The 27,678-nt window shown below is 40.8% G+C and overlaps 1 protein-coding gene across 7 annotated transcripts in view; it reads left to right on the top strand.

Moving 5' to 3' along the window:
- Positions 1–27,678, top strand: part of SPECC1L (sperm antigen with calponin homology and coiled-coil domains 1 like) — a 343,168-nt gene that overhangs the window by 222,400 nt on the left and 93,090 nt on the right. For 6 of the 7 annotated variants that reach the window (XM_050746048.1, XM_050746046.1, XM_050746045.1 and 3 more), the window contains 3 exons: positions 11,776–11,965; positions 20,271–20,424; positions 25,934–27,564. In XM_050746048.1, the coding sequence (XP_050602005.1) occupies positions 11,813–11,965; positions 20,271–20,424; positions 25,934–27,564 (1,938 nt within the window). In that variant the 5' untranslated portion in view covers positions 11,776–11,812. The remainder of the gene's footprint in view (positions 1–11,775; positions 11,966–20,270; positions 20,425–25,933; positions 27,565–27,678) is intronic. The other variant, XM_050746050.1, reaches the window with a different exon arrangement.

The following is a 27,678-nucleotide window of genomic DNA, read 5'->3' as shown; positions in this document are numbered from 1 at the left end:
CTGAGGAGCACTGGGACATTCTAGTGAGCGTTCAGGCCACCCAGATTGCAGCCTCATGAATGAAGGGTTTATTTCTCTAATGAGAGTGGTTTGTGTTTTCACTCAAGTAATGTTTTAATATAAAATGATGACAAATATTTTAAATTTAAAAATAGGTATCTATAAATTAATATGATTTTTAAAAACAACTTTAAATGTTTAAAGAAGTCATTTTAATACATTTGAATAATTTAGTGTAGACTCAAGGGGTGCATGTGCAGGTTTGCTGCATGGGTATGTTGCAGGATGCTGAGGTTTGGGGTATGGATCCCGTCACCCAGGTAGTGAGCATAGTCTTTCAACTCAAGACCATCCATCATTCCCTCCTTCCAATTAGTATGATTATAACTTAGAATTTTACTTTTACAGCTCTAATTTAATACGTATTGATCTAGACCTGGCAGTAAACATTCTGCTCTAAGAAAGGTTTTATGTTAAATAACATGGTCGTTAGTCCCGTCAAAATGAAAAATTTTCATAAAGAATACCAGCACGGGCCCGGCGCGGTGGCTCATGCTTGTAATCCCAGCACTTTGGGAGGCCGAGGGCGGATCATCTGAGGTCAGGAGTTTGAGACCAGCCTGGCTAACACGATGAAGCTCCGTCTCTACTAAAAATACGAAAATTAGCCAGGTGTGGTGGCAGGCCCCCTTAATCCCAGCTACTCGGGAAGCTGAGGCAGGAGAATTGCTTGAACCAGGGAGGCAGAGGCTGCAGTGAGCCGAGATCGCGCCATGACACTTCAGCCTGGGGGACAAGAGCAAGACTTCATCTCAAAAAAAAAAAGAAAAAAAAAGTATACCAGCACTGATGACAACATTGGACAAGTAGACAAATCTAGAAGGGGCAGGTTGAGCTGTGTCGTTTTAGTGTTGTTACAGTTTGTTTATATGTTGTGAAATATTCATTGAGATCAAAATCTCGCATTCCTAACTTGTGTTATGTGTGTATTGGAGGACAGATGGAGTGGCAGAAGCAAAGTGGGTTTTGGGTTCAGACTGTTGTCGCTCAAGAATGAATTGACCTGGAGAGACTTACTTACAATCTCTGATCCTTAGTTCCTTCATCTAGAGATACCCACTTAGGCTCTTGTGAGGATTCAGTGAACTGTACGAGGTACTGCACAGGACATGGTGCTTGCTGCCTGAGAGAGGCTCAGGGCCTTCAGTGCCTTTCCCTGTTATTTTGGGAGCAGTGCATCTATATTGGTGTTTTTAAGAAACACTGACAAATACATGGGGCATACATGGACTATTGTTGTTTCAGATTTTTCTTAGAACACAGAGGCAGGATCCACAATGTTTTTATGAGGAGAGCTACTTTCGCTCCCCCCTCCCCTGCCCCAGACCTTGACTTTACTGGACTAGAGGTTTCAGTGATGCGTGCTGATGTGATACCCTTGAGCAAAGTTGGAGAAGAGATAGTGGTAATTTCCACCACTTCCCCTTCTCCGAGACACTGGAAATGCTGTGAACTGTGCTCCTTAGCTCCTCTGCTCTGTAGTCTCTGCCTGGGGGCTCCAGAGGGGCTCTAGGAAGGAGTGTCAGCCAGTGATTCCTCCCCCTTGACCAGGTGGGGACCCAGGATCTTCTGGTGAATTCTGATTTGTTTTTTTATGAGCCTGAGAGTCGTTTTAGCAATTTGTGGAAGCATTTGTGATTGTCTCAATGGTTGATGGATGCTATAGGCATTTATTTAATAGGTAGAGCCTGTGGAATTCAAGGCTTAATGTGGTGACAGTTCTGTAAAGTAGAACTTTTCATGTGATCTGCACAGCTTTATCTTTTTTTTTTTTTTTTTTTTTTTTTTTTTGAGACCGAGTCTTACTCTGTCACCCAGGCTGGAGTGCAGTGGTGCGATTGCAGCTCACTGCAACCCGAGTTCAAGCGATTCTTCTGCCTCAGCCTGCCTAGTAGCTGGGATTAAGAGGTGTGCCACCACGCTCGGCTAAGTTTTTTTTTTTTTTTTTTTTTTTTTTGAGACGGAGTCTTGCTTTGTCACCCAGGCTGGAGTGCAGTGGCGCGATCTCCACTCACTGTAAGCTCTGCTTCCCGGGTTCACACCATTCTCCTGCCTCAGCCTCCCGTGTAGCTGGGACTACAGGCGCCTGCCACCACGCCCGGCTCATTTTTTTAAATGTATTTTTAGTAGAGACGGGGTTTCACCGTGTTAGCCAGGATAGTCTCGAACTCCTGACCTCAGGTGATCTGTCCACCTTGGCCTCCCAAAGTTCTGGGATTACAGGCATGAGCCACTGCACCTGGCCTAGAATATCTTGCTGAATAATTTATGTAGATAGAAAAAAACTGTTTAAGACTGAACCTGTAACTGAATTCCATTTACCTAAAGGATTTTTTTAAATGTAATTTTAGTATAAATGGAAATTTCAGGAAATGGAATTAGTCTAGATTTGAAGGGAAATTACCTCGTTTTGTTCTTAGTTTTACTAAGTATTACTAGTCTTGGTTCTCTCAAGAAACAGAACTGATAGAATATGTTTATATATGTAGTATATTTATATGATTGTATCATACGCATCCTATTGGTTCTGTTTCTCTGGAGAAAATGTAAGTATTCACTAGTTGCTCTTTATCTATGGTTTTGCTTTCCATGCTTTGAGTACCTCATGGTCAACCACAGTCTGAAAATATTAAATGGAAAAATTCCTGAAACAAACAGTTGGTAAGTTTTAAATTGTGGGCTGTGCTGAATGACGTGATGAAATCTCGTGCCATCTCACTGTCACACCTGCAAGATGAGTCCTCACTTTGTCCGATGTATCCTTCCCGTGTGTGCTGCCTGCCCATTAGTCCCTTAGTCTTGGTTATCAGATTAACTGTCTGGTATGACATTGCCTGTAACCCTTACTTCACTTAATAATGGACCCACAGTGCAGGAGTAGTGATGCTAGCATATTGTTATAATTGCTTATTTCATTGTTAGTTATTGTTGTTAATCTCCTACTGTGCCTAATTTATCAGTTTATCATAGGTGATATGTATACATGGTCCCCAACTTGCTGTGATTGGACCTAAGATTTTTCAACTTTATGATGGCATGAAACTGTCACAGTTTTGATGTAATGTATAGTATTCAATAAATTACATGATCTGTTCAATACTTTATTATAAAATAGGCTTGTGTTAGATGATTTTTGTCCACCTATAGGTTAATGTAAGTGGTCTGAGCATGTTTAAGATAGGCTATGCTAAGCTATGACGTTCAATAGGTAAAGTGTATTAAATGCATTTTTGACTCGTGATATTTTCAACTTACGATGTTTTTATTCCATCATAAGTTGGGGAGCATTTGTATGTATAGGAAAAAACATAGTATATATGGAGTTGGGCAATGTCTGCATTTTTAGGCGTCCATAGGGGTTCTTGAAACATATCCCCCTCGGATAAAGCAGAAGCATTCTATATATAAAAAGATACTTAATATAAGGAATTGGCTCATGCAATTATGGAGGCTGAAAGTCCCCAGATCTGCAGTGGGCAAGCTAGAGATCCAGGAGAGCTGATGGTGTCATTCGGGTCTGGTTCAAAGGCCTGAAAAGCAGGAGGGCCACCAATGTGAGTTTCTGTCCGAAATCCAGCAGGCTTTAGACCCAAGGAAAACCAATGTTTGTTTCAGTTTGAGTCGGACGACAAGCAGAGATGACCCAGCTCAGCAGTCAGGCGGGAGGGGTTCCCTCTTACTTAGTGTTTTTGTTCTATTCAGGTCTACAGTTGATGAGATGAAGCCCACCCACATTAGGGATGTTAATCTGCTTTACACAGTCCATTGAGCAAAACATTAATTTCATCCAGAAACACCCTCACAGACACCTGGAGTAATATTTGATCACATGTCTGGGCACCCCATAATGCAGTCAGATTGACATTCACTGTTTTAGGTACATGAAGAATCAATCACACTATTGATAGCATTCATGATAGAGAGTGTGGTATCTGAGTTGCCAAAATGACATACCCAAATGAAGAGTATTTGTAGTTGTGAAAATCAGTGATTCAACTTAGAGATGTGGATTTCTGACCATTTTAGTCCTGATACAGTCCTGCCTGAAAATTTACATATTGAAATTTATATTTCTTTTATTAAAAATTGTTTTTATATTACAGTTACTGTGTTATGTAGATATTTTTGGAATATATATGTAATAAATAAGTGATTTCTGAATTCATTTCAGGGTAGTAAAGGTATATTTTCAATAGTTTTTAAAGAAAGGGGGTGAGGCATGGTCATTCACACCTGTAATCCCAGCTACTCGGGAGGCTGAGGTGGGAGGATCCATTGAGTTTGGAAGGTCAAGGCTGCAGTGAGCCCTCATTGCACCACTGCACTCCAGCATGGGTGACAGAGTAAGACCCTGTTTCAAAAAAAAAAACGTGCGCAGTGGATATTTGGGTCTAATGTGGCTAGAACCAGTGGTCTAAGTGATCTCAAGCTGCCAGCCCCCTTGAACAGTCTGCATCTCAGCATCTTTAAAGCTTTGACTGTGTTTCTTTTCTCCTCTTGGACTTCTGCAAAACCATAGTCTTTCTCCTTATCGGGTATTTTGCACTATTGGGATATATTTTCCAGAAGTCCTTGTTCGATGTTGTTCATTAGGTTGGTTTTTTTTTTTAATTTTAGCTTTATCAATATGTAATTGATATGTCATACAATTCACTTATTTAAAGTGTAAAACTTAGTGGTTTTTAATATATTCACAGGATTGTACAACTATCACCGTAATCTAACGTTAGAACTTTTCATCACTCCAAAAAGAAACCCTGTATCCACTAATAGCCAGCCTCTATACTCCCTACCCCAACCCCTGGTAATCACTAATATTCTTTTTATCTCTATGGATTTGTTTCTGCTAGATAACTTGTATAAATGGAATCATATAATACATGGTCCTTTGTGGCCTTCCTGTTTTTTTGTTCTTTATTAAAAAAAAAAAAAAAAAAAAACAAAAAAAAAAAAAACAGGATACATGAGCAGAGCATGCAAGTTTGTTGCATAGGTATATGTGTGCCATGGTGGTTTTCTGCACCTATTGACCCGTCCTCTAAGTTCTCTCGCCTCACTTCCCATTCCTCAGCAGGCCCTGGTGTGTGTTGTTCCCTTCTCTGTGTCTTTGTATTCTCATTGTTCAACTCCACTTATGACTAAGAAAATGCAGTGTTTGGTTTTCTGTTCCTGTGTTTGCTGAGGATGATGGCTTCCATCTTCATCCATGTTCCTCCAAAGGACATGGTCTCATTCCTTCTTATGGCTGCATAGTATTCCATGCTGTATATGTACCACATTTTCTTCATCCAGTCTATCATTGATGGGCATTTGGGTTGGTTCCATGTCTTTGCTATTGTAAACAGTGCTGCAGTAAATGTACCGTGTGCGTGTGTCTTTATAGTGGAACGATTTGTATTCCTTTGAGTATATACCCAGTAATGGGATTGCTGGGGTATTTCTGGTTCTAGATCCTTGAGGAATCACCATACTGTCTTCCACAATGGTTGAACTAATTTACATTCCCACCAACAGTGTAAAAGCATTCCTGTTTCTCCACAGCCTTGCCAACATCTATTGTTTCTTGATTTTAATCATTGAAATTCTGACTAGCATGAGATGTTTTCTCATTGTGGTTTTGATTTGCATTTCTTTGATGATCAGTGATATTGATATATAGAACAGTGGAACAGAATAGAGACCTCAGAAATAACACTACACATCAACAACCATCTGATCTTCAACAAACCTGACAAAAACAAGTAATAGGGAAAGGATCTTCTGTTCATTAAATGGTACTGGGAAAACTGGCTAGCCATATGCAGAAAACTGAAACTGGACCCCTTCCTTACACCTTATAAAAAATTAACTCAAGGCCGGGCGCAGTGGCTCACGCCTGTAATCCCAGCACTTTGGGAGGCTGAGGCAGGCGGATCACAAGATCAGGAGACGAGACCATCCTGGCTAACTCAGTGAAACTCCGTCTCTACTAAAAATACAAAAAATTAGCCGGGCATCGTGGTGGGCACCTGTAGTCCCAGCTACTCGAGAGGCTGAGGCAGGAGAATGGCATGAACCTGGGAGGCGGAGCTTGCAGTGAGCCGAGATCGCACCACTGCACTCCAGCCTGGGCGACAGAGCGAGACTCCATCTCAAAAAAAAAAAAAAAAAAATTAACTCAAGATGGATTACAGACTTAAATGTAAAACCCCAAACCATAAAAACCCTGGAAGAAAACCTAGGCAGTACCATTCAGGACATAGACATCGGCAAAGACTTTGTGATGAAAACACCAAAAGCAATTGCAACAAAAACCAAAATTGACAAATGGGATCTAATTAAACTAAAGATCTACACAGAAAAAGAAACTATCATCAGAGCAAACAGGCAACCTACAGAATGGGAGAAAATTTTTGCAATCTACCTGTCTAACAAAGGTCTAATATCCAGAACTTAGAAGTAACTTAAACAGATTTACAAGGAAAAAACAACCCCATCAAAAAGTGGGCAAAGGGTATGAACAGACACTTCTCAAAAGAAGACATTTACGTGGCCTTTTTTATTTGGTATAGATGCTCCTTTTTTTTAACATGGGGTTACATCCTGTAAACCCCTCGTAAGTTGACAATGTCATAAGTTTAAAATGCACTTATCATACCTAACATACCTTAAACATGGTCAGAACACTTACATTAGTCTACATTTAGACAGAATCATCTAATACAAAGCCTATTTTATAATAGTTTTGAATATCTTATGTAATTTATTGAATACAGTACTGACAGTGAAAAACAGAATGGTTGTATGGGTACTCTAAAGGGTGGTTTCTAAATTGCTTTCACATCATTGTAAAGTTGAAACATTGTAAAGTTTAAAAATAGTAAGTCAGGGGTCATCTTTGTATTGCTTTCAAGGTTCACCCGTATTATAAGATATATCAGTATTTTGTTCCTTTTTGTGGCTGAACAGTATTCTATTGGATGAGTATAACACATTTTGTTAATTAGGTTTTGTTTCAGAGACCGATAGAGCGGCAGGAAAGTAACAGTCTATTTCGTTGTCCAGTATGGTAGCCACCAACCACATGCAACTTTAAATTTAAATAAAATTTAAAATTTGGTTCTTGGTCGAGTGTGGTGGCTCACACCTGTAATCCCAGCACTTTGGGAGGCTGAGGCGGGCAGATCACCTGAGGTCAGGAGTTCGAGGCCAGCCTGGCCAACATGGTGAAACTGTCTCTACTAAAGATACAAAATTAGTTGAGCATGGTGGTGTGTACCTGTAGTTCCAGCTACTCAGGAATCTGAGACAGGAGAATTGCTTGAACCTGGGAGGCATAAGTTGCAGTGAGCCGAGATTAAGCCACTGCATGGTGACAGAAAGAGACTCAGTCTCAAAAACAAACAAACAAAGTTCAGTTATTCAGTCACGCTAGCTACATTGTTAAGTGTTTAGTAGCCACAAGTGGCTAGAGGCTACCATTAGTATAGATAGATACATATAACATGTGCATTATTGCAGGAAGTTTTTTTTTCTTCTTCTTTTTTTTTTTTTGAGACGGAGTCTCGCTCAGTCGCCCAGGCTGGAGTGCAGTGGCGCGATCTCGGCTCACTGCAAGCTCCACCTCCCGGGTTCACGCCATTCTCCTGCCTCAGCCTCCCGAGTAGCTGGGACTACAGGTGCCCACCACCTCGCCTGGCTAATTTTTTGCATTTTTTAGCAGAGACGGGGTTTCACCGTGTTAGCCCGGATGGTCTCGATCTCCTGACCTCGTGATCCGCCCGCCTCGGCTTCCCAAAGTGCTGGGATTACAGGTGTGAGCCACTGCGTTAGAGTCTTTCTCTTGTTGCCCAGGCTGGAGTGCAGTGGCAACATTATAGCTCACTGTAACCTTTAATGCCTGGGGTCAAGGGATTCTCCTGCCTGGCCTCCTGAGTAGCTAGGACTACAGGTGCATACCACTTACACCTGGCTAATTTTTTTTGTTTGTTTGATATTTTGTAGAAGGGATTTCACTATATTGCCCAGGCTGGTCTTGAACTCCTAACCCCAAGTGATCCTCCTGCTTTTGCCTCAGAAGGTGTGAGCCACTGCACTTGTCCTCCCCTCCCCTTCCCTTCCTCTTTTTCCTTTTCTTTTTCTTTTTTTTTTTTTTTTTTTTTTTTAAGATGGAGTCTCACTCTGTTGCCAGGCTGGAAGTGCAGTGGTACGATTTTGTCTCACTGCAACCTCCACCTCCCAGGTTCAAGCGATTCTCCTGCCTCAGCCTCCCAAATAGCTGGGACTACAGGTGTGTGCCACCACTCCCAGCTAATTTTTGTATTTTTAATAGAGACGGGGTTTCACCACGTTGGCCAGGATGGTCTTAATCCCTTGACCTCGTGATCCGCCGCCTCAGCCTCCCAAAGTGCTGGGATTACAAGTGTAAGCCACTGCCCTGGCCTTTTTTTTTTTTTTTTTAGAGACAGAGTCTGTCACCCAGGCTGTAGTGCAGTGATGTGATTCTAGCTCACTGCAGCCTCGAACTCTGGGGCCCCAAGCAGTCCTTCCACCTCAGCCTCACAATTATCTGGGGCTATAGGTGTGTCCTACCATGCCTGACTAGGAAGTTCTATTAGACAGTGCTGGTCTAAAAAATGTTAATGTTTTTTTCTTTTTCTTTTTTGAGACAGAGTCTCACTCTGTTGCCTGGGCTGGAGTGCAGTGGCACAATCTTCGCTCACTGCAACCTCAGCCTCCTGGGTTCAAGTGATTCTCATGCTTCAGTTACCTGAGCATCTGCAATTACTGGTGTGCACCACCACACCAGTTAATTTTTGTATTTTATTTTTATTTTTATTTTTTGAGACAGAGTCTTGCTCTGTCACCCAGGCTGGAGTGCAGTGGCGTGATCTCTGCTCACTGCAAACTCCACCTCCCGGGTTCATACCATTCTCCTCTCTCAGCCTCCTGAGTAGCTGAGACTACAGGCGCCCCCCACCACGCCTGGCTAATTTTTTGTATTTTTAGTAGACGGGGTTTCATCATGTTAGCCAGGCTGGTCTCCTGACTTAAAGTGATCCATCCGCCTTGGCCTCCCAAAGTGCTGGGATTGTAGGTGTGAGCTACCACGCATGCCTGGTCGAAAATGTTAATTTGACAGAGGCTGGAAGGGTAGGCTGAGAATGGTTGAGCATCTGAGTGGTACAGTAGAAAGGAGTGCAGGCATGGAAGTTGGTAGAAAAGTGAGAAGAAAAAAGTTTGGGGAGCCATTTACACGACATAAGACTTACAGAAGAGAAGCTAAAAAGTGAGAAGTTGTCTAGGTGCAGTGGCTCACACCTGTAATCCCAGCATTTTGGGAGGCTGAGTGGGGCAAATCACCTGAACCCAGGAGTTCAAAACCAACCTGGGCAACCTGGTAAAACCCTGTCTTTACTAAAAATACAAAAACGTAGCCAGGTGTGGTAGCACATGCCTGTAGTCCCAGCTAGCTTGGGAGGCTGAGGTGGGAGGATCAGCCTAGGAGGCAAAGGCTGCACTGAGCTGAGATCGCACCCCGGCACACCACCCTGGGTGACAGCGAAACTGTGTCTAAAATAAATAAATAAATAAATAAATAAATAAATAAATAAATAAATAAATAGTGAGAAGTTGAGTAAATAGTGAGAAGTTGAAGGAAAGGTTCTTAATAATTTGATTTGGTTTTTCTACAGTACCTTGAGTTAGTGAATGCATCCAATCTAATTCTTTCATTTTAGTAGGTGAGAAAAGCATATGTTACTGGTTAGCAGGGATCAGTATAACTGTATGTTATACCTGTCAACGGATGCTGCTTGAATCTCTCTTGGTCATTTTCAGTATCCCTGGAATGGGGTAGGAAATAGATGAGAGAGCTGAACTAGAGGGACCCTGGGCAGATTACTCAACTGGATTAGGAAAGTAGAAAGCAAAAGGGTTAAGAGTAGATAGATAATTTGATCATTACCATATGCATCATTTTCTGTAAGGGATAACTAGGAAGTTGGGGAAAAGCTACAGGAGCATCTCTGAGGGTTTGTTGTATTTTGATTGAGGTTAGTGGCAGCATTCTTTTTTCCAAGGCCTTACCGTGTTGAGGGTAGAGCACAGCCCCCTTCACGCTGTCTCACTATCCTCCCACCAAACCAGTTGATACAGATTGTTTTATGTAAAGGCAAAATAAATCTAGAGTGCTCAAGCACAGTCTAGGTAGAACATTCAGTAAAGTCATTGGAATGAGCCTTTGCCAAAAGGTTATTTCCTTTTTATTAGTGTATAGAAATCCTCATAAAATAGACCAACTTCTTTTTATGCTCAATATGGTTTATCAGAGTCATCATACATAAACCTTACATTCAGAATAGGCTCTCATTTTTTATAATTTTATTACTCACCCAAAATGATCCAAGATATCTTTCTAAACATTATTACAGAGACTGCTTTTTCTAGTTCAGTTAACAAATGCGTATTTAAGAGCTTATCTGGCTTCAGCTTTGTGTGTTGCCAGTGTTATTTCAAGTCCTCTTAGCTGTGAAATCAAGTATGTACCACTTAGGTGGAGGAAAACTGTTGCCATATTCCTTCCAAGTATATAGAATGGTTTTGTTTTCTGAACCAATATTGGGGCTGATGTTTTGAGAAAGAATTTCTGGCTGGGCATACTGCCTCATGCCTGTAATCCCAACACTTTGGGAGGCCAAGGCAGGAGGATCGCTTGAGCCCAGGACTTCGAGACCAGCCTGTGTAACATGGCAAAACCCCATCTCTACAAAAAATTAGCTAGGCTTGGTGGTGCATGCCTGTAATCCCAGCTACTTGAGAGGCTGAGGTGGGAGAAGCACCTGAGTCCAGCAAGTCGAGGCTGCAGTGACCTGTGATTGCACCACCTGCACTCCAGCCTGAAGTAAGGCTGTCTCAAAAAAAAGAATTTCCCTGCTGCCTCTTGAAGAGAGAGGTATAGTTGGAAGTAGGTTTAGATCCTGAATTTTGGGATTTCTGAGATATTCTGCTGACTTATATGGGATATTACAGCAAATATTTGAAATTAGGACTTTGCTGGATAATTTGGAAAGTATGATCACTTTTAGATACCTGCAAATGGCTAATTCTGAAATGCCAGGATGATTATTGCTTTATTAAATGCTGAAGATAATCTACACTGTGTTATATTTAGTCATTTCTGTTAGAGATCTAGGACATTCTTTTTACTAAATGAGCTGGAATGTACAAAATAACTTCAAAATAGTAATATTCAAGAATAAAGCCTTAAATAAGGTATGTTCTGATTTGTATATCTAAGAATTTTTCAGCTGGGCATGGTGGCTCACACCTGTAATCCCAGCACTTTGGGAGGCCAAGGCGGGCGGATCACAAGGTCAGGAGATCGAGACCATCCTGGCTAACATGGTGAAACCCCGTCTCTACTAAATATACAAAAAATTAGCCAGATGAGGTGGTGGGCACCTGTAGTCCCAGCTACTGGGGAGGCTGAGACAGGAGAATGGCATGAAACCGGGAGGCGGAGATTGCAGTGAGCTGAGATCACACCACTGCACTCCAGCCTGGGTGACAGAGCGAGACTCCATCTCAAAAAAAAAAAAAAAGAGTTTTTCAACTTTTCTGTAGTGACATCTAGCCTTCAAACAGTTTTATCATATGGTAAAATTCTTTGAAAACAAATTTCTAAAGAGCTTTCTTCCAGTTACGTTCTCAGTGTAATGCCATTTTTTCCCACAGATTTGCTTGTAAATGCATCACGAAGAGGCAGCCCAGAATGAAGAAAGCAAGCAGGAGTGTTGGCTCAGTGCCTAAAGTGTCTGGAATAAGTAAAACGCAAACAGCAGAAAAAGTTAAACCTGAAAACAGCTCTTCAGCTTCTACGGGAGGCAAACTTGTAAAACCTGGAACAGCAGCATCATTGTCAAAGGTATTCATGTGGTGATGTTTGAATACATGATGGGTTTTTGGAGGACTGAATTTAAATATGACGTTTAATATATTAAATGAGCATTCTTATGGGCGTGCCCTCTTCTGGTGCTGGGAACACTTGGCCTTTGAAGAGAGCTTACAGTGGGGTGGACATAATTGGTGTTTTTGGTCTGTCTTTTTGAATGAAACCAGACAATAGGCTTGTTCATGAAACAATAATTAAGCACCTGCCTTGTGCAGGATGCTGTAATTGTGTGAGCTGGAGGTACACTCTGCCTTCAGGGAGCTTGTGGAGAAAAGGATGGAGGCAAGGCACAAACATGATTAATGAAAATACCCAGGGAGAATGTCAGATACCCTGGGAGAGCAGTAAAGCATTGTGAACAGTTTCAGGTAGATAAATAATTGTTTCAAGCCTGGGAAACTTTTATGAAAAGGGCATGTGAGCCAAGTCTGACAGTCCTGTGACCCCTAGACAGGTGTTTTTATCTGCCTGTCTATCTCACCTTCACTGCCACAAATTGCTGTTTTTCTTCTGGCAGCTGGTCCATGATGATGATGATGATGATGATTATTATTATTATTATTACCCTTTTTTTTAAAAGAGATGAGATATTAGTATTACCATTTTTTTTTAAAAGGGATGAGATATGTGCTGCCCAGGCTGGTCTCCTGGTTTCAGTGGATCCTCCTGCCTCAGCCTCTCTAGTAGCTGGACTAGGGGTGTGCGTACGCAAGCACAACTGGAAACATGATCTGTTCAAAATCCTTTTTTCCAGGCAGGGCCCTGATAGATCATGGCTTAATTATTTTAAGAAGGAACCCAGGAACAGGTGATGAGGAACTTCCTTATATGTGTTGAAAGATCTAACAGGAAATGCTGGTTTTTCTATTCTAAGGTTGTTGGAACTGAACCCAGGCTTATTCCTTTGGCTTGGAGATGCACACAGATTTTCTCCTTGCTATGGCCCTGATGAATTGTTAGGTATCATTCTGTGACCTGGAGGATGGTACCAGGAATAGACCCTTGCCCAGCTTCCATTGTCTCAGTGAACACACTGAATCATTTTGTTGGTGGCAATGCTGCTGCTCTTTGATGTAAGACAGGTGACATTTTCTGACCTAACTGGTTATTCAGTTGCTGGGGCTCTCTGACGTGGAGTGCCTGTGTGACTAGGTGACCTGTTATTTATGTGACTGGAAGAACAGGTTGAAATGTTGGCATTGGATGTGCACTGCTGCCTTCTTTCTGTGGCCTCTTCGCCAGTGGCCGGCAGTGTCTTTGGAGGTTTACTATGGAATGTGCACTGAGCAGGCATGTTACATCTTCTGAGTCTTGGATCTGGAGTTGCTGGGAGTTAGGTCTTGAACAGTGAGTACTTTTCCACTGTAAAGCAAAACTGTACACTTACTCTTGCCAGCACATGCCAGCTGTCCATAGCTTTGGCTCTGCTGCGTTGACAAGTTTGTTTAAGTAGGGTGTGTGTGTGTGTGTGTGTAGCAGGAAGGTCAGGGCAGAGGTAAAGGTATTTGGCAACACTTTTCCTGGAGTGGAGCAATTGCCTTCACTTAAGAGAGGGGAAGGAAAAAGTCATTAAATGGAGATTAAAGTAAAAACAGAAGGAAGAGGAAAATCGTGAAAAGAAACAATAGAAAACATTGAAGGGCTTTGAGACCCCACAGACTAAAAGTGTTATTTTATTTTTCTAACTTTTTAAATTTTACTGTGCTTCTCTGGCACCTAGATATTTCCTACAATTTGGATTCCTTTAACTGTCATGGAGCATTGATGATTAACCAGATGAATGAAGTGTTTGGCTTAATTATTGAGACAGCATGTGCACACACCCATTCATTTATGGACACCCACACCTGTGTGTCTGTCACAGCATGATATTCTCATGACTCTCTTCTTGTAGTGACAGGATATGCATTTCTTCACCTCTCTCATTTCAAGTATTGTTTGAGGCTAGATGTAGTTGAGGGTTAAGGGGAAGGATGCTTTTGATCCAGAACACTTCACTGCTGGTTGGAGCTTTTGTAAGTACAAAACACTACTGCTGCTCACAGTGAGTTTTGGGGACATTATTCCCACTTTTGTCAGGAGCTTTGTCATTGGGCTTGCAGCCTTTGTATGCTTAATTCTTCTTTGTCACAGTCAGTGGAGAGGATTGTTTTCCATGTAGAGAGGGTTTCCTGCATGCCTGCACTTTGCAGGGTTCACTTACTATTCAGGTGTTCATGATTAGTTCTTTTGAAGTAATATACTTTTCCATTATACTGATGATAATTTTTTCTAAAAATTACAGATATGAATTAATAAGCTTCAATTAGAATCTATAATTGATAACTCTCCATGATTATTTGTGGTCATACAGTGTAGATGTTTAACATTATGAACAATCCACCTCTGAAACTTGAAAGGTAAAATTTGATAACAAATCTTCAAATTTGAGAGAAAGATGCAGACTGTGAAACTCCGGCTTGACCTTGAGAAGTATATGTACCTGGTTGTAGTATTTCAGTATTTGTGTCTGGAATGTTTGTACCAAATTATTTGCATTTTGCATCAGTTATAGAGTAGACTGAACATTTATTCCTCCATCAATTTCATGTTTTTAGACTTGCCAATGGGGGATGTTTATGTGTGGGAATGCACATGCCTTTACAGAATTTTGTAGCAGAAATTGAAATAGGGAAAAATAGCAGAGAGCCTGCTAGTAGCTTAGGGTAAAAGGTAAGTTGGAAAATGCAGAGTTGCGTTTTGTTTTATTGTTACTTTTTTTGTTGAAGTAAAGCATACGTACAGCAAAGTCCACAGAGCATAGGTGTTGAGCTTAGTGAATCATCATAAAATGAAACATACCCTGCAGTCACCACCTAGTTCAAGAAACAAAACATACGTGCCCCTCAGAAACTTCCACCATGCCTCTGCTTAATCATTGCCCTTCCTGTCCCCCTGCAAGGTAACTACCATTCTAACTTTTAGCACCAGAGATGAATTTTGCCAGTTTTTGATCTTTACAGGAACGTAGTCATACACTGTGTTCTTAGTGTGTCTGGTTTCTTGTCTGTCCTGTTGTATCTAGCAGCGGTCACTTCCTTTTCATTGCTGGATAGTAATCCATGGGATGAACATACCACAGTTGGTTCATCTCTTCTACTATTGACAGACTTTTACTACTATTGGCAGACTTTTGGAGTTTCTTCTTTGTGGATATGAGTATAATTGTTATGAACATTTTTATACGTGTGTATTAATACACATGTGCACCCATTTGTGTTGGTTCTAGAACGAGGAGTGAAATTACTGGACCATAGGGTATATCTATGTTCAGCTTTAATATTATAGATAGAAGAAAATCACTTTTCACCCTGGTTTTAGCATTTTTTTTGGATATTTCTTTCCCAAATCAGTTAGTACTGAGATTTTTGCCACATGGTACGTTTTCTAATTCTGTCATTCCTTCTACATGTATTAGTTGGCATTCTGCTACAAGGAAGAATTTTTACTTTCCCTTGTTTTATATATTCATTTATTTTATTGTGAATTCATAGATTCTTACTCAGTGGGGTATAAATTATTAGGATCATTTAGTTTTATGCCTAGATTATCCCTGATTTGTCCACTGGGAGCCCTGTCAGGCTGGTTCCTGTGTCCTTTTGACGTGTACCTGTTACTCTTTGAGCACTTCCTTCATTTCTGGCACAATAACTTTTGTACCTTTTCAGTCCCAACCCTAGAATCAGCCATTTCTTCAAGGAGGCCTTGTTCCTTTTAGCGGAGGATAGTACTTAGAAACTAAGACCTGGAGGTTAGATGTGTTAATTGCTTTTGGGACACACACACACAAACACACACACACACACACCCCTATGTCAATTTCCATATCTGTATCTATTGAAATGTGTGAGTTCACCCTGATATTTCCAATTCCATCGACTTAAAGGGTTCATAACAGCCTTTCCACATCCTATAATTGTAATCCATTTATCCAACACTGAAACACCTGGCTTTTACAACCTATATTTACTTGTTTTCTCCACCCTAGAATGTACAGAAAACAGTTTTAGAATTATCTGTACAACTGTGAAAAACAAATTTATCAACTGAAGTTCAATTTTTTTTTTTTTTTTTTTTTTTTTGAGACGGAGTCTAGCTGTGTCGCCAGACTGGAATGCAGTGGTGAGATCTTAGCTCACTGCAACCTCTGCCTCCCAGGTTCAAGCGATTCTCCTGCCTCACCTGAGTAACTGGGATTACAGGCACGTGTTGCCATGCCCAGCTAATTTTTGTATTTTTAGTAGAGACGGGAATTCACCATGTTGGCCAGGCTGGTCTTGAACTCCTGACCTCATGATCCGCCCACCTCAGCCTCCCGGAGTGCTGGGATTACAGGTGTGAGCTACTGTGACTGGCCTGAAGTTCAATATTTGCATACTTTTGTCTTTGGCTTGAGAGTTTGAGGATTTATGGTGAAAATACTACTGTGTTGAAAAAATACTTGGGTTATGTTGTTCATTTGAAATATTTAATCTGTTTGTTCCTATCCTATTCCATTTTAGGCTTTTCCTATCTTTATTTAAATTTTATTTATTTGTTTATTTTAAGCATATGAAACACTAACATGGCTCCATGAGTTAGAACTATATGAGAAGATATATTCAGAAAAGTATCCCTCCCCTTACCCATTCCCTCTTACGTGGTTCCCACCCACCCCAGAGGTTAACAGGCAATTTAGTTTTTGTTTATTCTTCTCATGTTTCTTTTTGCATAAATGAGCAAATACACATTTTTTACTTCCTTTTTTACACAAAAGGTGGCAAAATGTATTCTTTTGAACTCTGTTAATCTTTTCACTTAGTGTACTCTAGAAATTTCTCTCCATACCAATTTGTAGCAGTCTTTCTTTTTATTGCTGTTTAATACCTCATTGCATTCACTGAAGTGTACTGCGTATGCTTTCCTGTGTATATAGGCCTTTAAGGCGTATCATTATTTTGCAATAAAAAACAATGCTGCAGTGAATAATTAGCCATGTGCATATGTATTTTTGTATTATTGGAGGTGTATCTTCAGGTTAAATTCTTAGAAGTGAAGTTGCTAGGCAGAAGGTAAATACATGTGTAGCTTTGTTAGATATTGCATGATTCCTTTCATAAGACTGTCAAGGTGCATCCCATCAGCTACTAAGGAGAGTGCCTGTTTCTCCATATTCTTCCCAAAAGAGCGTGTTTACCAATCTATTAAGTGACAAGTGCTGCTTAATTTGCATTTCTCTCATTATGAGTTAGGTTGATCATCATTTTCTCTCTCTGTGTGTGTGTAAATTGATTGTGTGATTCATTCATTTTTCTAATTTTTCTGTCTTTTTTTGGTCTTTTTCCCCTCAATTTTAAAGCATTCTGTATGTATTAGGGACCTTAACCATTTATTTGTGAGATATTGCAAATATACTTTCCCATTTTTTTATGTTTTAAAATTATATTTATGATTTTTTTGGTTGTACAAAACATTTTAGCATTTTTTAATTAAGAGGGTTTTTTATTTTTAAGATTTTAATTTGTATGTAGTCATGATCAAGTCTTTGTTTTACAATTTTAGACTTAAAATCATAGAAAACCTTGGACTTTATGTTTGATATGGTGTGAAGTAGGTCTCAGCATTTATTTTTGCCCCCATTGTGTATACACTTGACCTAGCACCATTTTCTGGAAAATTCTTGTTTTCTGCACTGCTGCTTTGCTTATAAATCAAGTGTGTATAAATATGCAGTTTCTTTATGGACTCTTGTTTCACTAGTTTATTCTTGTTCCAGTGCTGTACTGTCTTAATTATTACAAGTGCAAAGTTTGTGATTTGGTGCCCTTATGTATATTTAATTTTGTCATTACCCAAAGGCAAATTGTAACCAGAGAAGTGTGATGAGTCATCCACTTAGACATGACAATGTGGGGTGGTTTTCAATGTAATTATTATCAAATGGAAGAATATTTAATTTATGGAGGAAGAAAAATTAGTTCAAAGATAATTTTACTTTTATTAGCAGGATATAGAAGAAGATTGAAAATACAAGAATGTGTCAAGTTTATTTACTGGCTAACAGAGGAGGGACAAATTGGCCGGAAAGTGGTATGACTTTCATTGTGTGACTTTTCGGCATCATAGTTGATGGCCAGTTTTTGTGAACAGAAACAAGTCTTAAAGAATATGAATAGGCTAGGCGTGGTAGCTCACACTTGTAATCCCAGCAGTTTGGGAGGCCAAGGTGGGTGGATCACTTGAGGCCAGGAGTTTGAGACCAGCCTGGCCAATGTGGCAATATCCCATCTCTACTAAGGATACAAAAATTAGCTGGGCATGGTGGCGCATGCCTGTAGTCCTAGCTACTCAGGAGGCTGAGGTGAGAGAATTGCTTGTACCCGGGAGGTGGAGATTGCAGTGAGCCGAGATCGTGCCAGTGCACTCCAGCCTCGGTGACAGAGTGAGACTTTGTCTCAGAAAAAAAAAAGAAAAAGAATATGAACAGTCCTTGAAATTAATGCAGTGTCTCCCGCTCTTTTTATATATTCTAGATTTCATAATGTAACAGCCCTAAACTACCAGAGTTGAATTCTGTTTAATTCATTGAAAATATTTATCCCTTTTTCTGTCTCTTTTTTGGGGGGTTGGTGGGGAAAGGATCTCACTCTGTTGCCTAGGCTGGAGTACAGTGGTGTGATCACAGCTCAGTGCAGCTTTGATCTCCTGGGCTCAAGCGTTCCTCTCACTTCAACATTCCCAGTAGCTGGGACTACAGGCATGTGCCACTTTGCCCAGGTAATTAGTTTTTAAATTTTTTTGTAGAGACGGAGTCTCCCTATGTTGCCCAGGCTGGTGTTGAACTCCTGGGCTCAAGTAATTCACCTCAGCCTCCCAAAATGCTAAGATTACAGGCATGAGCCACTGTGCCCCGCCTTTTCTGCCTCTTTTTAACCTAATGGTACTGTATTAGAACTTTCATAATTGAATAGCAGAAATATCCTCCATATGGAGTCACTGACATTTAGAACTGGAAGAGACTTTAGAGATTAGTTACTTAAGAACTATCTTAACTTGTAGAAGTGAATTCAGCATGATTATCTGAGAGAGAGCACGGTTCCAGATTGAAGATAGTGTAAGTCAGTTGGCTAACTCATGCCAAAGAGAGAAAACTTTTGGGTTCTTTTTTTTTTTGAGACAGAGTCTCTCTCTGTCGCCCAGGCTGGAGAGCAGTGGCGCAATCTCCACTGACTGCAAGCTCCGCCTCCCGGGTTCACACCATTCTGCCTCAGCCTCCCGAGTAGCTGGGACTACAGGCACCCGCCACCTCGCCTGGCTAGTTTTTTTGTATTTTTTAGTAGAGACGGGGTTTCACCGGGTTAGCCAGGATGGTCTCGATCTCCTGACCTTGTGATCCACCCGCCTCGGCCTCCCAAAGTGCTGGGATTACAGGCTTGAGCCACCGCGCCCGGCCAAGGGTTCTTTTGTTAAAAAGTAGTTTTTCTCTTTTTTTCCCCCACATCTTTAACTCCTCTGTGTTCCCTTCATTTCTAGGAGAAGTAAAAATGTTTCTTCACTACTTTTTAGAATAACAAATTTATAGCCAATTTATTATCTATAGTGTTTTCTTTTTAAGGCTTATATTTTTAAAATTGCCTTTATAAAATATAAATATTGCAAATGGTCTTTCTTAAGTAATAATGATCTTTTAGACAGCAGAACCCTTGCTCAAGCTGTAAAGTCTCTAGTTTTTTAATTAATATATTATGCATGTTTTAGAAAATACTTCCTTTCAATTTTGACTAAAATTTGAGTACTACAGAATTACAAAGTAAAAAAAGTAAATTTCAGAATAAATTCTTTTAGATACTGGTCTCATCATGGAATCACCTTAGAGCAATGAAGATTATTTGACTCTCAATGATATTTCTTTCTAGAAATTGCAAGATGACACTTCCTGTGGCATTACAGGACTTCCCCAAGATATCATGTGCTATCCCCCATCATCTGAATCTGGCATGTGTGGACACATAGCAGGCTTCCATAAAGTCTTTGATTACATGTATGATTTTATTATTTTAAAAAGAAGCACGTGATTGTTTATAAACCTCTAAAGAAGTTCTGTTTCTGTAACACAGTATGGTGTGCTGCTTATTACCTGTTAGAAAGTTTTGGTAATAGGGCTCTTGAACTCAGTATAAAAGTCATGAGCTTTGTTGAGTCTTAAAATATCTAATCTGCTTGATCTAGTAAATTTGTTTTTATTTTCTGTTGCTTCTAGACCAAGAGCAGTGATGACCTTTTAGCTGGAATGGCCGGAGGGGTAACGGTGACTAATGGTGTTAAAGGAAAGAAAAGCACCTGCCCATCTGCAGCACCTTCAGCATCTGCCCCTGCCATGACCACCGTGGAGAGCAAATCCAAGATTAGCACAGGTATGGGTGACACTCAGTCTGAGACTTCAGCTGCTTTTTTGTTTGAATAGGCAGGATGCATTGGTGTTTACAGTGTTCCATCTGATTATAGGAAGTTTTAGACATACAAAAGTAGGTGGATTGATATTTCAGCCCAATATACTCATCATACCCATCACCATTATCAACTCACAGCCAGTTGTAACTCCTTGATACCCACCTTCCCCTCTTGTTATTTTGAAGCAGATTCCAGACATCATATCATTTTGTCCATAAATATTTTATTATCTTGGAAAGAGAAGGATTCTTTTTTGAGACGGAGTCTTACTTGTTCATGCAGGCTGGAGTGCAATGGTGCGATCTCAGCTCACTGCAACCTCCGCCTCCCAGGTTCAAGCGATTCTCCTACCTCTGTCTCCTGAGTAGCTGGGATTACAGGCATGTGCCACCAAGCCTGGCTAATTTTTGTATTTTTAGTAAAGATGGGGTTTCATCATGTTGGTCAGGCTGGTCTCGAACTCCTGACCTCGTGATCTGCCTGCCTCAGCCTCCCAAAGTGTTGGGATTACAGGCCTGAGCCACCGTGCCTGGCCAAGGAGAAGGATTCTTTCAAAAATATAATCATAATACCATTATCAGTCCTTAAAATAACTGATAATCATTCCTTAAATCATAACTTGAATATTCGATGAGTATTTACATTTCCAACAGTCTTATAAGTATTTTTGTTTTATTTACTGTCTATGTTTGGATCAGGACTCATGTAGGTCCATATATAATTGGCTGATGTGTCTCTTAAATCTTCTTTTTTAAAATCTATGGGTTTATCCTGATTTTTACAGTTTAATTTTTGTGAAAGCTGGTCATATGACCTATAGAGTTTCTGAGTATCTAGATTTTTATATCACAATATCCCCATGATGTTTTTGCCCATCACCCTTTATTGTCTGTATTTATTGTAAATGGCATTGGAGCCTTATGGGACAGATTCAGGTCCCCGTCACCCCATTTTGAAAACAAAACAACCAAAATACAAGACTCCTTCATAGGTGGTGGTGTGTCCATCGATCAGGAAACACATAGTTTCTGATTGTCCCTCTTTAAATGATGTTAGAAGCCTCTGATGATTAGTGCCTAGATCCATTCATTCTAATTCTGCCATCTTTCTTCATTCAGTAACAGGTATTTGTTTCTAGATTTGATGGAGTTGATAAATTAATTTATCCTACAGTCCAAGGAGTAATGCTCTCATATTTTACTTCTTACATTTATAGAAAAAGAACTTTAAAACTTCTAGTAAACATAAGATCAAGTATTTGTAATAAAGCTTATGAAGGCAAATTGTAAAAATTACATCAGATCCGTTTCTGTCATCGTAATTTAGGCTCTTAGCCCCTCTTGTGCGTATTAGACTTTCCTAGCCCAGGATTACCTACTGTCTTCATTTTTGCTTTGACTTTATGCAGATTCTTCCTTCCATTTCAGATTGGGCCCCCCTGTTAATGATAATAGTTGTGATTAACAAGAAGGAATATTGAAGTCCTTACTTTGTGATTTACAGGCATGATTTCATTTTATCCTTACTGTAGCCCTATGAGAGAACTAGTATCCTCATTTTAGAGATGAGAAAGCTTAAGTGTCTTGGCAAAGGCCATGCATTTATTTGCTTAGTAAATATTTATTGGGGATCTGTTTTGACAAGGCCACAAGGCTGATGGTGGGGCAAGGTCTTTTACTCCCAAGCCTGGGGTCATCATCACATTTAACATTGTAGCTGATGTGGTAGGAAGGAAAATACTCTTGCCATTTATATGTCTTCTGGTTTCCTGCCTTTAGAATTGTACTGGGAGAGATTCCATGTGTTTGTATACTTAGTTTCTTGCTGACTGATGTTACCTGACCTCAGGATTCAGTTATCACCTCTCCGAATTAGCTGCCCCAGTATGGCTTTGTATGTTTATTTTATTTTGCTGGGGATGTCATAACAAAATACCACAGACTGGATGGCTTAAGCCACAGAAATTTATTTTCTCAAATCTGTAGGCTAGAAGTCTGAGATGAGGGTGTTAGCAGATTTGCTTTCTCCTGAGATCTCTTTTTTGGCTTGCAGATGGCTTCTTTCTCTGTGTCTTCACTGGTTCGTCCCTCTGTGTGTGTCCTCATGTCCTCCTCTTACAAGAACACCAGTCGTATGGATTAGGGCCCACCCTAATGACTTCATCTTACCTTAATTACCTCTTTAACTTAATTATCCTGTCTCCAGGTGCAGTCACATTTGTGGTTTTGGGGTTAGGGCTTCAACATATTAATTTTTTGTGTGTGGGGAGCACAATTCAGCCTATAACAACATCCTTATTCTTCAGTTCATCTGCTCTACCTTTACCTCCACCAGTGACAGTTTCCTAAGACTGTTTGATTTCAGTGTGTCAATTCACTTGTCTTTACCTCAGATTATTCTGTCTACTCATTACAGTAATCCGTAGAGGAGTTTTTCTTCTTTTATCTTTCAAACTTGAACAAATGTTCTTTTTTGTAAGGATTTTTGATTTAGATAAGGATGAAGTACCACTTACAGAACTAGGGAAAGGAATTAATGTTGGGGAAAAAAGTTACCCCAGCCTGGTGCGATGGTGCATATGTGTAATCCCAGTACTTTGGGAGGCCAAGGTGGGCAGATCACTTGAGCCTAGGAGTTCAAGACCAGCTTGGGCAACATGTCCAACATGGTGAAACCCCGTCTCTACAAAAAAATACAAAAATTAGCTGGATATGGTGGCGTGTACCGGTAGTCATAGCTACTCGGGAGGCTGAGGTGGGAGGATCAACTGAGCCCGGGGGGGTAGAGTTGCTGTGAGCTGTGATGGCACAACTGCACTCTAGCCTGGGTGACAGAGCCTCAGAAAAAAAACAAACAAACTGTGTTATGCCATCTTTTTCCATTTTTGGCCTCCATATGCAGTTGTTTCTCCCAGTCTGGTTACTTTTGCCTTTGATATCTGTCACAGATTTCTTGCCTCTTCTCTGTTCTTACTGCCGCCCCTCAATGGAGGACTCTCTTACCTCATTGGTCTACTTGCCCACATTCCTCCTCTGCTGCACTGCTTTCTTCCTAAGTATTCCACTTAGTATCTGTATTAGTCCCTTCTCAGTTTGCTGTAAAGAACTGCCCCAGGCCGGGCGCGGTGGCTCAAGCCTGTAATCCCAGCACTTTGGGAGGCCGAGACGGGTGGATCACGAGGTCAGGAGATCGAGACCATCCTGGATAACACGGTGAAACCCCGTCTCTACTAAGAAATACAAAAAACTAGCCGGGCGAGGTGGCGGGCGCCTGTAGTCCCAGCTACTCGGGAGGCTGAGGCCGGAGAATGGCGTGAACCCGGGAGGCGGAGCTTGCAGTGAGCTGAGATCCGGCCACTGCACTCCAGCCTGGGCTACAGAGCGAGACTCCGTCTCAAAAAAAAAACAAAACAAAAAAAAAAAAAAGAACTGCCCCAGACTGAGTAATTTATAAAGAAAAGAGGTTTAATTTACTGACAGGTCCACAGAGATGGCGAGGCCTCTGGAAACAGAATTATGGTGGAAGGGGTAGCAAACACATACTTCTCCACATAGTGGCAGGAAGGAGAAGAATGAGAGCCAAGCGAAGGGGAAGCCCTTTACCATCAGATATCATGAGAACTCACTGTCATGAAAACAGCATGAGGGTAACCGCTCCCATGATTAAATTACCTCCCAACAGGTCCCTCCTGAAACACATGGGGATTATGGGAACTACAGTTCAAGATGAGATTTGGGTGGGGACACAGCCAAACCATATCAGTATCCTCTAGATTTTCATAAAATGCACTTTTCCTTACATTTCTTTCCAATTCAGGATCATTTATTGACTTAGTGTGACTCACTGAATTCTGCCTTTCAGAACTCTGTATGAACATTCCCCAGCAGCTTCCGTTAACTGTGTGACTGTACTTTTTCTTTCTGTGTGCCATGTTCACTTCTGCTTCCTCTCCTTATCTATCTTCTGGCCAGCCTGAATTCTGCACCCTCCTGTACACCTATTCTGTTAGTGGCTATCTCCCTATATCCATGGAGATCATTTGCTCCCTGTTACCGCTACAGCCTGGATCCCACCACCTAATGAACCAACAGGGTCTTTAAAAATACTTATTGATTAGATGTGGATCTTATTTTTTAGCATAAAAATTCATTATTTCTTAAGTATTTACAGGTATCTAAACATATTCCTGGGCCAGGTGCAGTGGCTCACGCCTGTAATCCCAGTACTTTGGGAGGCCGAGGCGGGCAGATCATTTGAGGTCAGGAGTTTGAGACCAGCCTGGCCAACGTGGTAAAACCCTGTCTCTACTAAAAATACAAAAAAATTAACCAGACATGGTGGCACACACCTGTAATCCCAGCTACTTGGGAGGCCGAGGAAGGAGAATTGCTTGAACCTGGGAGGCAGAGGTTGCAGTGAGCCGAAATCGCTCCACTGCACCGCAGCCTGGGTGACAGAGACTCCATCTCAAAAAACAAAAAAAGAAAACTTCTTGTTCTTTTCGTATTAAATAAATGATTGTGTCAGTTTTCACAGGTTTAAAATTTTAGTCGTTAAGTAATCATGTGATTCACATAGATTTGATTGACACATCATCATTATTTAACATTAGTGCTTTGTTGTTTTTTACATTTAGAGAGACAGTATAACATACTGGTTAAGGTACAAATTCTGGAACCAGACTGCCTAGGTTTGAATTTTGACTCATCTATTTATTGCCTGTGAGATGTTGGCAAATTATTTAATGTCTGTGTCTGAGTTTCTTTATCTGTAAAACAAGGCGATAATAGTACCTACCTCAAGTGTTTAATGAGACTTATATAAGTTAATGTATGTGAAGTGTTAATGTATTTGTATAACCAAGTGCTAGGTATGTGTTAGCTGTTGTTATAGTTGTTACTATTTATGCGGCATTTTATGATGTGAAAACTTTTTCACATTTACTTTGGTCAGAGTAAAATTTTTGTGTTTCTTGTAGGTAGCTTAGATTTTTGGTTTGCCCACAGACTGCTTTTCCCTTCTTGCCCACCTGTGATCTCCCTTCACTATCTGTGTACAGTTAGTTTACCACCGACTGGCTAATCCTGGAGTCATCTTCGCCTGTCTTGCCCTAGAATATTATGCCTCTGGCCAACTGGTTAAAACCCTGCTTCTGGATTCAAGTTAATATATATCATTTAAATATCATCTTTATAGAGATGTAATTCACATTCCTTAAAATTTGCTCTTTTAAAAAAATATAAAATAAAGTGTATAACTTATTTGTCCTTGATAATTAAAAGATGAATGATCTTCTGGTTTTGAAGACATTGAACTTTAAAGTAACAGACTCTAAGGCAAGATTATTGTATATCTAAATCATTATGTAAATCCTGGATTTCATCTCATTACACCTGGGGCAGGAACTGTATATTCTATGTAGCCTTTTATTGCTAACATTTTTGCCTTACATTTTTTGTATTAAACTCATAGGCACAGCTTCTTCAACCAAGCGGAGCACTTCTACAGGTAATAAAGAATCCAGTTCTACTAGAGAAAGATTACGTGAACGTACCCGATTAAACCAGAGCAAAAAACTACCTTCTGCAGGTCAGGGAGCTAATGACGTGGCATTGGCCAAACGTTCCCGCAGTCGAACTGCTACAGAATGTGACGTTCGTATGAGCAAGTCTAAATCAGACAATCAGATCAGTGACAGAGCTGCTTTGGAGGCCAAAGTGAAGGATCTTCTCACACTGGCAAAAACTAAAGACGTAGAAATTTTACATTTGAGAAATGAACTGCGAGACATGCGTGCCCAGCTGGGCATTAATGAGGACCATTCTGAGGGTGATGAAAAATCTGAGAAGGAAACCATTATGGCTCACCAGCCGACTGATGTGGAGTCTACTTTATTGCAGTTGCAGGAACAGAATACTGCCATCCGTGAAGAACTCAACCAGCTGAAAAATGAAAACAGAATGTTAAAGGACAGGTTGAATGCATTGGGCTTTTCCCTAGAGCAGAGGTTAGACAATTCTGAAAAACTGTTTGGCTATCAGTCCCTGAGCCCAGAAATCACCCCTGGTAACCAGAGCGATGGAGGAGGAACTCTGACTTCTTCAGTGGAAGGCTCTGCCCCTGGCTCAGTGGAGGATCTCTTGAGTCAGGATGAAAATACACTAATGGACCATCAGCACAGTAACTCCATGGACAATCTAGACAGCGAGTGCAGTGAGGTCTACCAGCCCCTCACATCGAGTGATGATGCACTGGATGCACCATCCTCCTCAGAGTCGGAAGGCATCCCCAGCATAGAGCGCTCCCGGAAGGGGAGCAGCGGGAACGCCAGTGAAGTGTCGGTGGCTTGCCTGACTGAACGGATACACCAGATGGAAGAGAACCAACACAGTACAAGTGAGGAACTCCAGGCAACCCTGCAAGAGCTAGCTGATTTACAGCAGATTACCCAAGAACTGAATAGTGAAAACGAAAGGCTTGGAGAAGAGAAGGTTATTCTGATGGAGTCTTTATGTCAGCAGAGCGATAAGTTGGAACACTTTAGTCGACAGATTGAATACTTCCGCTCTCTTCTAGATGAGCATCACATTTCTTATGTCATAGATGAAGATGTAAAAAGTGGGCGCTATATGGAATTAGAGCAACGTTACATGGACCTCGCTGAGAATGCCCGTTTTGAACGGGAGCAGCTTCTTGGTGTCCAGCAGCATTTAAGCAATACTTTGAAAATGGCAGAACAGGACAACAAGGAAGCTCAAGAAATGATAGGAGCACTCAAAGAACGCAGTCACCATATGGAGCGAATTATTGAGTCTGAGCAGAAAGGAAAAGCAGCCTTGGCAGCCACGTTAGAGGAGTACAAAGCCACCGTGGCCAGTGACCAGATAGAGATGAATCGCCTGAAGGCCCAGCTGGAGAATGAAAAGCAGAAAGTAGCAGAGCTATATTCTATCCATAACTCTGGAGACAAATCTGATATTCAGGACCTCCTGGAGAGTGTCAGGCTGGACAAAGAAAAAGCAGAGACTTTGGCTAGTAGCTTGCAGGAAGATCTGGCTCATACCCGAAATGATGCCAATCGATTACAGGATGCCATTGCTAAGGTATTGTTTAAATAAATTAAAATGTTCCGGACAGCATTAGGCAGCTGCCATGCACAGTATTTACTGAGAACCAGGGTCACTGGTTTGGTTTGGTGTGTTATTAGCTTTTTTATA

Source organism: Macaca thibetana, chromosome 10 (genome assembly GCF_024542745.1).
Source record: "Macaca thibetana thibetana isolate TM-01 chromosome 10, ASM2454274v1, whole genome shotgun sequence".
NCBI lineage: Eukaryota > Metazoa > Chordata > Mammalia > Primates > Cercopithecidae > Macaca > Macaca thibetana.
This window is presented reverse-complemented; position numbering and strand designations above follow the sequence as displayed.